The 12,131-nt window shown below is 44.5% G+C and overlaps 1 protein-coding gene across 3 annotated transcripts in view; it reads right to left on the reverse strand.

Annotated features, from left to right (window-relative positions):
* Positions 1-12,131, reverse strand: part of MTF2 (metal response element binding transcription factor 2) — a 53,616-nt gene that overhangs the window by 18,579 nt on the left and 22,906 nt on the right. For all 3 annotated transcript variants that reach the window (XM_034778442.1, XM_034778441.1, XM_034778440.1), the window contains 3 exons: positions 9,060-9,155; positions 8,575-8,675; positions 8,045-8,193 (listed from right to left, as the gene is read on the reverse strand). In XM_034778442.1, the coding sequence (XP_034634333.1) occupies positions 8,045-8,193; positions 8,575-8,675; positions 9,060-9,155 (346 nt within the window). The remainder of the gene's footprint in view (positions 1-8,044; positions 8,194-8,574; positions 8,676-9,059; positions 9,156-12,131) is intronic.

Consider the following 12,131-nt stretch of genomic DNA (forward strand, 5'->3'; position numbering starts at 1 on the left):
GTGTAGTAGTGAGCACTTAGTCAAAAGTTTGAAAGGGTCACTTGGGAGGGACTGAAGCACTAGAGTGAAGTCCCATGGAGGAGTTGGGACTCTGGGTAGATGTTACGTATGCCCTGTAGGAATCTTCTGGTAATCGGATGTGCAAAGACTGAGACCTCATCGACTTTGTGGTGGAAGGTTGCGATCGCTGCCAGCTGAACTCGTATAGAGCTTATTCAGAGATCCGAATTCTTAAATTGGAGTAAGTAATCCAGGACTACTGGCAGGGTAGAGGTAGTGGCTTCTATTCCTTTGTTTAAACACCACATGTGCAATCTCTTCCACCTGTGGAGGTACGTCAAGTGTCTGCTGTTCAACGAGATGTCTTTAACTTCCTCAGAACAGACCATCTCCTAGCTTTGGAACCACTGATGAGCCAAGCTCTCTAGTGCAGTATCTCCAGGTTCGGCTGCAAGATCTGGCCTACATCCTGTGACAGGAGGTTCGGAAGAGGTGGGCGGACACGAGATGGGCATGAGGACCATCTGTTGTCAGTATGAATACTAGGTTTGTCTGGGACAGACTGGGACTATCAGGATGACTTTGGCTTGGTCAGTTCTGATCTTGTGGATAACCCTGGCCAGCAACAGGGTCGGGGGAAAGGCATACAGGAGAGGCACGTCCCATCAGACGAAGAAGGTGTTGCCCCTGGATCTTGGTCCCAAGGCCTGCTCTGGAACAGAACATTGGACATTTGCTGTTGACTCATGCCAAATAGACTTATTATAGGGAAGCCCCATTGTTGGAATATGTTCTGAATTACTGAGGTGTTTATTTCCCACTTGTGGTCGTGGGAGAACTTTCAGCTTAACATGTCCACAGTGATGTTCTGAAATCCTGGTAGGTAGGTGGCTGATATGGAGATGGTGTGTTGAATACGCCATGTCTACAGCATTATGGCCTCAGTACATAGGAGTGTGACCGCGCTCCTCCTTGTTTATGTGGAACATGCAGATCACATTGTCTGTCATGCTCTGCATGGCCTTGTTTTTGATCAGAGGCAGGAAATGTGCGCAAGCGTTGTGAACGGCTCACAGTTCCAAAACATTTATGTGCAGTGTTGATTCCGAAGACTACCATCTGCCCTGGATGGTGAGATTGTCTACGTGGGTGCCCCACCCCAATATGGAGGCATTTGTTGTGATTATCAGTTTGGGGGGGGGGGGGGAAGTCTGTAGAAAAGGGACACCTACACACAAATTGTGCAAGCGGGTCCACCACTGAAGGGAGTCTGACTTTTGTTGGCATATTTAAAAGTTTTTTCAGACTGTTTGTGTGGGAGGTACACCATCCTGAGCCGCCCTTGCAGGCAGCAAATGGAGTCTGGCTTGTCAGACGACATAAGCGGTCACCGCCATGTGTCCCAGTAGTCAGAGGCAGGTCCTGACGGATGTTTGTGGACTGCTCACTGTGGTATTGATCAGGTTCATTAGGTGGTAGGATGACAAATCTGTGAAATGGTAAAGAAGATGACAAATCTCTGAACTGGTGTTAATGTTGACTTTTGAAAGTTTATTTGCAGGCCAAGGTTTGTGAAGAGAGACCTCTTGTGTGTGGCTTCGATGGCTTCTTTCCAAGTAGGAGCCAACTATCTAAATATGGGTACATCATGAATCCTTGTTTGCGTAAGTGGCTACTGCCAGAACTTTGGAAAACACTCGGGGAGCTGTGGAAAGGCCAAAGGGCAGTACCAGGTATCGATATTCATCCTGCCCAAGGACAAATCAGAGGAATAGTCTATGTGCTGGATGAATAGTGCTGTGAAAATAAGCATCTTGCAGGTCGAGGGCTACAAACTAATCTCCTCGTTCCAGAGCTGGAATGATTATTGCTAAAGTAACCATCCAGAATTGTTGTGTTATAACAAATTTGTTTAGGTTCCTGAGATCAAGAATAGGTCTCAATCCCCCAGACTTTTTCTGGGTTAAAAGATAAACTGGAATAGAACTCTTTCACTGTGTGTTGTAGCAGCACTGTCTCAGAAAGCGCTCGTGAGAGGGGTCCCTGAGGAGAGATGGGGAGGGAGGGTCGGTAGAGGGGGATGGAGAAGAACTGGATAGAGTATCTTGTTTTGGATGACTTTCAATACCCATTTGTTGGAAGTGATGGTTTGACATATTGAGTAGAATGGTATTACACGACCTGTAAATGGATGGTTGATGGACAGTGGTGTCAGCACTGGTAATTGGGGGGGAGGTCTGCTAAGCCCTTGACCAAACCCTCAAAATCTGATGTTTGGGATAGGTGGTTGCTGTGCAGTGGGTTGAAAAAAGAGTTTGTTTTACACTTGGGTGGCCTTTGTCTGCGCCATTGAGGATTGTATTGTCTCTGGGTCTACGTATAGGGAGCCTTTTTAGGATGTAGCGAGGTGCAATACCTGTCCTGTTTACATTTTGTTGCAGGTATATCTATGCCAAGAGATCTGAGAGTGGCTCTCAAATCCTTTAGTGAACAGTTTTGGACCCTCGAAGGGGAGGTCCTCTACTTTGGATTTCACCTTCCTCGGAAACCACGACAGGTGAAGCCAGGAGGCTCGGGACATTACAACGGCAGTAGCGATGGACCTAGCTGCCATGTCAGCGGAATCCAACAATGCCTGAAGGGCCGTGCAGGCCAACAGGTGTCCTTCTGAGATGAGTGATGCAAATGGTTCTCTTTTTTAATTCATGTATGCAGTCAATAAATTGAGAGAGAGTTTGGAATAATTCATGTGGCTGTATTTTGCCATTGGGGCTTCATAATTAGTGATTCTAAATTGTAAAGTTGCTGATGATTAGGTCTTGCAGCTGAGTAGATCCACTGTCATACGGGGTGGTCCTGGAATAATGTTGCTGGCCACGTTCGTTAACTGAGTTAACTGAGTCTACCACCAGAGTTTGGCTGGGGGGGGGGGGAGGGGGGAAGAGAATAAAAGTCCAGCCCTTTCAAAGGGATGTAACATTTTTTATCTTCCCTCTTATGTGTAGGTGGGATTGTGGCAGGGGTCTGCCAGAAAGCTGTGGCAGACTCCATGATTGCGGCATTAATCCGCAGTGAGATCTTAGATGAGGTCATTGTGCGGAGTATGTCCAAGAGCTTGTGCTGTGATTTAGTGACTTCCTTGAGGGGTATTTGGAGAATGTCAGCCATCCTTTTAAATAGATCTTGAAATGGTTTGAATTCATCTCTGGCAGTAGGTGGCGGAGGCATGATGGTCTCGTCAGGCGAGGGAGGAGGGTTTGTGACAGGAATAGCCTCCTGGTGCACAACCTCCTCTGTTTCTTTGAAAGACTGCACATGGGAAATGTCAAATGGTGCTGCTGAGGAGACTATGACAGGGGTGGCCAACCTGTGGCTCCGGAGCCACATGCGGCTCTTCAGAAGTTAATATGCGGCTCCTTGTATAGGCATAGACTCTGGGGCTGGAGCTACAGGCACCAACTTTCCACTGTGCTGTGGGGTGCTCACTGCTCTGCCACAGGCCCTGCCCCCACTCCACCCCTTCCCACACCCTCCCCTGAGCCTGCCGTGCCCTTGCTCCTCTTCTCTCCCCGCCCCCCAGCCTCATGCATGCCACAAACAGTTGATCGGGAGGTGTGGGGAGGGCTGCCAGTGGGTGGGAGGCACTGGGAGCGGGGGGAGCTAATGGGGGGCTGCTGATATGTTACTGTGGCTCTTTGGCAATGTACATTGGTAAATTCTGGCTCCTTCTCAGTTTCAGGTTGGCCACCCCTACTCCATGAGCTTCCCTGGGACCCCGCGGGCGTTCAGAGTAGTATTGGCTGTAGGCTACCCATGGGTCCCAGAGGGCCATTGTGGTGATAAAAGCACTGGTGGAGGTCCCCATGGGTATCTGTACCGCCCCTGGAAATCTGATCTGGGGTGATGCTTAGGCTGCACTTGTGGCTCAGATCTGATACTGCCTTGCAAAGGTGAGAAGTGTTGGGATGAAAAAACCTTCCCCTTGCTTGTCTTCCTCTCTGAAGAAGGGACGGTGATAGTGAAAACAGCAAGACAGTATTGGTACCAAAGAGAGGCAACTCAGGTGCCAGGGCCACTGACAGATCCGTAGGTGCAAGAAACTGTTGTAAGTTTGGTACTGGCAGTGCTGTCTGCATTTGCAGCAGTGCCGAGAGTTGCTGCAGTACCAGAAGGTATTGTGGCGCCTGAGGAATAGGTGCCAACATCAACTGCACTGAGAGGGAGGGAGCAAGTTTTACTACTGATGCATCCTTGCAATGTGGCGAGGAGCTAGCAGGTGGTGTCAATGCCTTAGAAACTGCAGAGGCACTGAGTGTTTAGTTGTTGCTGCCGGTGCCATGGTGGAATGGGCAGTCTTTTCTCTTCCTTCCTTTTTAGAGCCTGCCCGCTTAGGGTCTGTGGCTTTGACGGTACCGAAGTCCCGGCCCACCCATAGGTACTTTGCCACAGTGCGGTTGGTACCGATGCTGGAGCCCGAATCGTGGAATGCTTCCTCTTAGGTCTGGTCTACACTGGGGGGGTCAGTGGGGGGAGGGGAAAAAAAATCGATCTAAGTTACGTGATGTACTTTCTTGTACGAACCTCGAAGTTGTGGCAATGGGTACACTTTTGGGGTATGCGTTTCCCCCAAGCACTAGACATATTGGGTGTCCACCTGAAAGTGGAACTTCCTCATGGCAGGAGAGGCAACATTTAAAGTCTGGAGATCCTGGCATTTTGAAGAAAATATCCCAAGTAAGACGAAATGATAAAGGATTTTTTGTTTTTAAACAGGGAAGAGAGAGAGAGGGTCTTAATAAACTACCCTAACTATTCTAGACTCACACTAATCTAGCTGTTATGTACTACTAACACGAAGGTAAAACTAGTGAGGCACTGTCAGAGCTCCAACTCAGACCAAGAGCAGTTGAGAAGGAACTGGGGGGGGGGTGAGGGGTGAGATGGGGGCAGCAGCCGCACAGCGCTAGTTAATTGCTGCTGCAAGCGCAAGACTAGGAGAGCATGTGTGGCCCAGCCAGGTACTGCTGTCGAAGTTCTCAGACTAGAGGCGCAGGGGCGCACAATCACCTAAAGTGGAGCACCCACTAGGACTCTATTAGAAGAACAGCACATTACTGTGACTGACCATTAAATTGCTCCTTTCAAGGTCTCCTTCAACCACATAGCCCCACGTTGAGCTCTTCTAATGGCCCACGTGTTCAAAGTCAGCAGACAGCCACTCTACCTCTGCCTCCACTACAGCAGCAACTTTTCCTCTTCGACTCACAGGTAGTGTGAAGGATACAACAGACAGCTATAACCACTGGGCTATTTTTCTCACTGAGATCTAATCTGGTGAGTAAACACTGCCAGTGCTCTTTCAACCTGATGAATGTACATTCAAAACTGCCATTCTGTGCTGCTGAGTCAGTAGCTGAATCTGTCCAGGATGCTGTTGAGGGGGCCAGTGTTTGGCTTTGTAAGACAGGGAAGCAAGAGGTAGGCTGAGTCCCCCAAGATCATTGACATTTCAACATCACTAACAGCAATCTGCCGGTCAGGAGAAAGTATCCCTGCTTCCAGATTCATGAACAGCTGTGTTCTTAAAGATGCAACCTTCCCCAATCAATCCCCGCAAATGACAGTGAAGCATCCCTGATGATCTACCAATGCTTTCATAACCACAGAAAAGTAGCCCCTTCTGTTGACATACTCTGTGTGGGGCTAAAATAGGGATGTGTGTGCCATCTACCACCCCACTGCAGTTCGGGAACCCATAGCTACAAATATATCCACAATATCCTTCACATTGCAGAGCATCACAGTTCTGCTAACAGGAGATGATAAATAGCCCTACATATTTGCATGACAATAGCCCCCACTGGATTTTCCAACTTCAGAATGATTTCCCAGTGACCAGCAGCAATACAACACTGTAAGCTTCCACGGTGCTATCACTACTCACTTCTCAACTGCCAGTACAGCTCTCATTCTTATGTCTATGCTCTGGAGAACTGGGGCAAATTCGGCTAACAGATCCAGGAATGTGGCCTTTCACATCCTGTAGTGCTGCAGCTACATTTTGTCCCATACCTGCAGTATGATGTGATCCAGTCAGTGCTTGTTTCTCAGGCCCAGAACAGCCCTGTCTGCAGCTGTTCTTGACCATCACCAAGCTCCAATTGTTTTTCGCTATGTCCCTTAACAATATGTCTTGAAACAAATCATCATGATTCCCCATTGTTGCAGTATCTCCTGCAGCTCTGCAAATACCGGAGGATCATTCATTCTCTGTTTGCAATATTCATGACAACAGCGCAGAGCTGTCCAGGCTCCAGGCTTTTGGCAGAAATGGCAGACAGCAACAAGTGCTGCGAGAGTTTGTGCAATTTTTAAAAAGGAGCAAAAGATCACGGGATAAGGATGGCATTAAGGAGGATGGAAAAAGTTGCATGATGGGAACTTGACTCCTTACTCCCCGTTACCCCTGCATGCCCCACAACGCATTGCGAAAATTCCCTACAAGGCACTTCCCTGGAGGGTGGTATGTGGCACACTGGGATACCTATCAATGGTACACTGCACTTTGTCACCACAAGCACACCCAGTGAGTACATACAGCAGCGATCCAAGCAGCAAAGCATGCAGGAGCATTATACTAACTGCACTGGTTTCATGCTACTGCACCTTGCATTAACCAGTTTGTAGTGTAGACATGGCCTGAGAAGTGTGAATTGCCCCATTCAAAACAAGCCCAATCCACTCATCCAAGGAGATACCACAGCTGCTGGGGCAAATACAGGAAGGCACTCAGCTTCACCCTCTCCCCTCGGGGTGGCGAGAGAGGACCACCTCCTTCTCACGGGAGAAGAGGGCCTCCTGATGCCGCTCTGGGACAAAAAGGAGTCCTCTTGCCACAACCATTCCAAGTGAGGGGCTGGGCATGGTAAGGAGGCAGAGTCATAGATGCCCCATGTTATGGCGTACTATTACCCCAGATTGCTTTAATTTGGCCCTCACATGAAGTCACAGTTCTGCAAACCCTTATTCAGCGGGGTACTCCTGTTACTCACATGAATAGTCTTAGGGCTGGTCTACACTAATGCTGTAAGTTTTTGATGTAACGTAGGTCTCCTTACAGTGGTGTCTACACCGTGCTACGTCTCTCCCATCGACTAGTGCGTCTTCACCGGACCTGCTAAATCAATTGCAGCAGTGCCAATTTAGCTAGTAGCGTAGACATGGCCCTATGCTAACGTCAAAAGAATACTCCCAGGAATAAGGGTTTGTTGAAACAAGAACCAAATGGCTAAATCAAGAGGCTGTTACCTCAGTGTAATAGCTTCTAGACATCCCCTGGAGAAAACCTAATTTTTGAAAGCTACAAATCAAGTAATTTCTTCAACAGAATCTCATTTTAGGCACATCATTCACTACTCCTCCAGAGAACTTAAAAATATGTACATTTGCCTTAAAGTCAACTGTGCCAATATCAAAATTCAACTCCACCATTTTCTTCCTCAGTATCACAGTTCCATTATTACCACTGCCTATAACTGCAATGCCACCAACTACTCTATCTTTGACCTCAAATATAGACCAGAAGTAATGTCATGAAAGCAGTGATTTTTGTAGAAGGCGTTCACAGCTACAACTCTCATTAGTGGCATGATAAAACCTGAACAGATAGCTAGATACATGTGAAGACCTGATGCAACAACGTAATGCATCAATTTGTATTATTGTACCTAGGAACTCTAGTCATGGACCGGGACCACATTGTGCCAGGTGCTAGAACAAAAAGATATAGTCCTTGCCCCAAAGAATATGCTTACCACAAGATACATTAAAGAAAACATGTTTATTTCAAAGCTCAACGCTTTATTAACTGCGCCTCACCCCACCATCGCGTACACTGAGTACTGAAGAAAAATAGTTAGGCCCTGATCTTGCAAACATTTAAGTAAAGTTAACCACAAGCCTAAGTGCTTTCAGAATAAGGGCCAAAGTTTGTAGAGCTGCATGAAGGAGAAAAAGCTTTTGATGGGAATTTATATTTACTTACTCTCCAGGGCCTCCACAGTAGCAGTAACATTGCTGGATATTGGTTTTATGGCCTGCATCCCATTCAAGGTCTGCTACGTTGTACGGTAATGTTTGCTTCATGACTTGTAGCGCTTTGGCATTTGGTCCTTTCTTCAGCGCACCACCCCTCTGGAACAAATCAGATCGATGTTTTTATAAAAACAATAAGTGTAGTTATGCAAATTACAAAATCTTTCAACACAAAGGCGTATATATTTATGAAAATACTTTAAGAATTTTACCTGCAATTTTGATATACCAGCTGTTTTATTAAAAATAGCCTTTGAAAAAAATATAATCAAATTTCATAGCTTCCAATTTACTCACAAGAATTTCCCATCCAGATCAAAGCCAGGAACTGTGGGAAATCTCTCAAACAGCACTAGTTTTTATTTGTCATTTTCAACCTCACACTTAAAAGTTTACATTAACCACCATACAAATACTATGGAGGAGTAGATGTACAAGTTAGGTCAGCCTGATAGACAAAAATTTGTTTCCATAACACACCTTTGTTGTTGTTGCAAAAACACACTGTCGACAGAGCCATTTATCATCTGAATCAATCACGCTGGAATCAATATTTGGTGTGTGACACAGCTGATGATAACCTGAATTCAAAATACAGATTTTACTCTTATAAAGAAACCCATTAAAGACTTTACCCATATTTACAGGAATTAAAAAGTTTTAGAAAGAAAAAAAATTGTTTAAAACGAAGTAAAATATTCTTCATTTAAGTAAGAAGATTGTGATGAGGTAATAAGCTCAATAGTGTTCCAAATGCTCTTTTTAAAGTTCTTGTGGTAAAAGCTATATTCACAAAACAACAAACCTTGTAAGTCAGTTTACAATAAACAAGAACTGTGAAAGATTACAAAACTCAAGCTGAAAAGCAGTCAAGCATTCACCCCTGTTCTGGCTTTTTTTGCCTTTCCATTGGCCACAGCTGAGAATAAACCAAAGGGAACAAAACGTCAAGAAACAGAAGTTACCTTGGCCACATTTATCACATATAACCATTTCATTAGGTGCGTCGGAATACTCTTCCTGACATATCGTACAGACCATTTCCCCACTTTCAGTGGCTCCTAAAAATAGACAAAAAAGTGTAACTCATTTTATATATTTATTTTGAATTTTCCCAGTTAAATCTCTTTTTAACTAAAATCTTTAGTTGGGAAGATCATTAATTACTTTTCTTTTTGTAGTCTGAGTCACGTGTGTGTGGATTGCAGGGAGCAGATTCATGCTATACAGAGTAATCCACAAAATAGTTAAGATACTCATCACTCCTGTTTGGTTTTGGGACACAGACCAGATCTCACCAGCACTGTTAGCAACAACACATTGCAAACATTTCAAAGCACGACCATTATCCACATTCCCTTATAACAAAAATGTACAGGAGGGGATAGAAGCACTGAGGAAGCACATAGCAACTGTGTGGCGTAATGAAAAGACTACTGGGACTATTCCTAGCTGGATGACCTTGGACAAGGCATTTCACCACTCTGTCTCAGTTTCCCTTCTGAAAAATCAGGATAATGATGACAAGCACTATACAAGTTAGGTCTCCTGATTATTATCTAGCCTCAATAGCATATCAACTACAAACCCAGATAAGAAATAACTCTTTAAATGGTCGCTAACTTCTAACAAACATTTTTCTGTTTAAAAACGAGGAAGTTAGTTAAATGGCAAAAAGACTTCATTAATGTGGACATAAGTATGTCCAGTGATAACTGGTGCCCTTCTAGAATGCTGAGGTCAGCAAAACTCAAACTTCTGAAAACCAGAAAACACATAGTTAAGTTAAACAGCCTCACTTCCTTAACTCTGCCTTCTGAGCAATGCCCCAATATACAGACAAGACCACTCTGGGGCTTTTCACTATAATGGACAGGTGCTACCTACACTTGTCCTATGCTCAAACACTGAGCCCAATTACTGCCCAACATACTTCTTACCCATTTACAAGTGTAGTGACTTGACTGCAAATGTGAAGGAGCTGTAAAATTTAAGATACCATCTAAATCTATACTTTCCCCTATCATTAGATCCACAGAGTGCTCTCATATTCTACCTCAGTATTCACAAGACCCCAGAGCCCTGCTACTGACAACCTCCATAATTCTGTAGGAAGCAATGCAAACTGGAACCTCAAGGTATATATGCACCTCTTTTCTTTGATAATACACATGGGGGGAGGGGGATGGAATGGGGGTGACTCAGACCCAAATCTCCTTGTATTACAATCCCAGCTCTTCTAAACTGCTCCAATTTTTTCCTTCACTACTCAATATAGCTGCACCCAACAAAGTGAATGCACCTGGAGTGTATGCAGCTAATTCTTAGTGGTTATTGCCAGCTCCAGGGGGGTACAATTAAGGTTGTATGAGTGCTTACCTTGACTATTTCCTGGGTTCTTAGAAGTTTGAGTTTTGCTAAACCTGACATTCTGGAGGGGCATGAGCTATAACTGGCAACCTTAACTCTGCATTAACAATTATTTTGCTATTTAATATAGGTGCAGAATCAAAGAGATGCATCTGCAAAATTCTAGATAGGCAACTGTGAGCTTTGTTTTGTATGCAGAAACACTATGTTCAGTATTTTATTTTGTCTTTACATACAGATTTTTTTATATGCAATTTATGTTCATAGCTTTTGAAAGATTTGCCCATAGTGCTTTGCATTTTCTTAACAGTAAATACACTGTTAAATAATCCTCAAAAATCCTGTGAGAGGGGAAGTCACTATTTATATAAAACCATGTACATAAGTGTGCAGCATTAGTTTAGCCCCATGTCCATTTGGCTAACCCATACTAGCACAAGTTTAGCTACTGCTGCAGATGAAGCCCCATAGGCACTCCACACAAACAAGAATGTGACTTTTTAAAATGGAGATTTTGTTTTTCTTAAAATTTGATACAAGTATGAGGACATTTCACATTAAGATGGCAGGAAAAATGTTTGGCCTAACAAACAGGTAGCAGTAATGACTAGGTCTGTTTACCATTATTTACATTTGGCCAGGAAGATGTGACTGTTCCTCTCTGACGCAGACCTTGCAACTGTCATCCATACCTTTGGTCACCAAGATTACACAACAGCAATGCACTCTAAATAATACCTTAAAACCATCTGAAAAATGAAAATGGTTGCAAAATCCAGTGGTGCACTCTCTCACTGCAAGCATATTAAATCAGCACTGCACAATCTGCAGCAGCTGCTTGTGTGTTTCTGGTGAAGTTTAATGTGTTGTTCTTGACCTATAGGATTTAGGATTTACCAATTTGCAAGACTGCCTGCCTCCCTCCCCACGCGATGGTTTATTGATGTTGGGTCTTTAAACTGTACTGCATTTAAGATTTCAGAGTAGCAGCCGTGTTAGTCTGTATCTGCAAAAAGAACGAGGAGTACTTGTGGCACCTTAGAGACTAACAAATTCATTAGAGCATAAGCTTTCGTGGACTACAGCCCACTTCTTCGGATGCATATAGAGTGAAACATATATTGAGAAGATATATATACACACATACAGAGAGCATGAACAGGTGGGAGTTGTCTTACTTAATTGGCCTCTCAGAGTTGGTAAGAGAAAAAAACTTTTGAAGTGATAATCAAGCTAGCCCAGTACAGACAGTTTGATAAGAAGCGTGAGAATACTTACAAGGGGAGATAGATTCAATGTTTGTAATGGCTCAGCCATTCCCAGTCCTTATTCAATCCTGAGTTGATTGTATCTAGTTTGCATATCAATTCCAGCTCAGCAGTCTCTTGTTGGAGTCTGAATTGCACCAGGATTTCAATAATTTCCATCCCACCATCAACCTCAGCCTAGATCAATCTACACAAGCGGTCCATTTCCTGGACACTACTGTGCTAATAAGCGATGGTCACATAAATACCACCCTATACCGGAAACCTACTGACCGCTACACTTACCTACATGCCTCCAGCTTCCATCCAGGACACACCACACGATCCATTGTCTACAGTCAAGCTCTAAGATATAACCGCATTTGCTCCAATCCCTCAGATAGTGACAAGCACCTACAA

Source organism: Trachemys scripta, chromosome 8 (assembly GCF_013100865.1).
Source record: "Trachemys scripta elegans isolate TJP31775 chromosome 8, CAS_Tse_1.0, whole genome shotgun sequence".
Classification (NCBI taxonomy): domain Eukaryota; kingdom Metazoa; phylum Chordata; order Testudines; family Emydidae; genus Trachemys; species Trachemys scripta.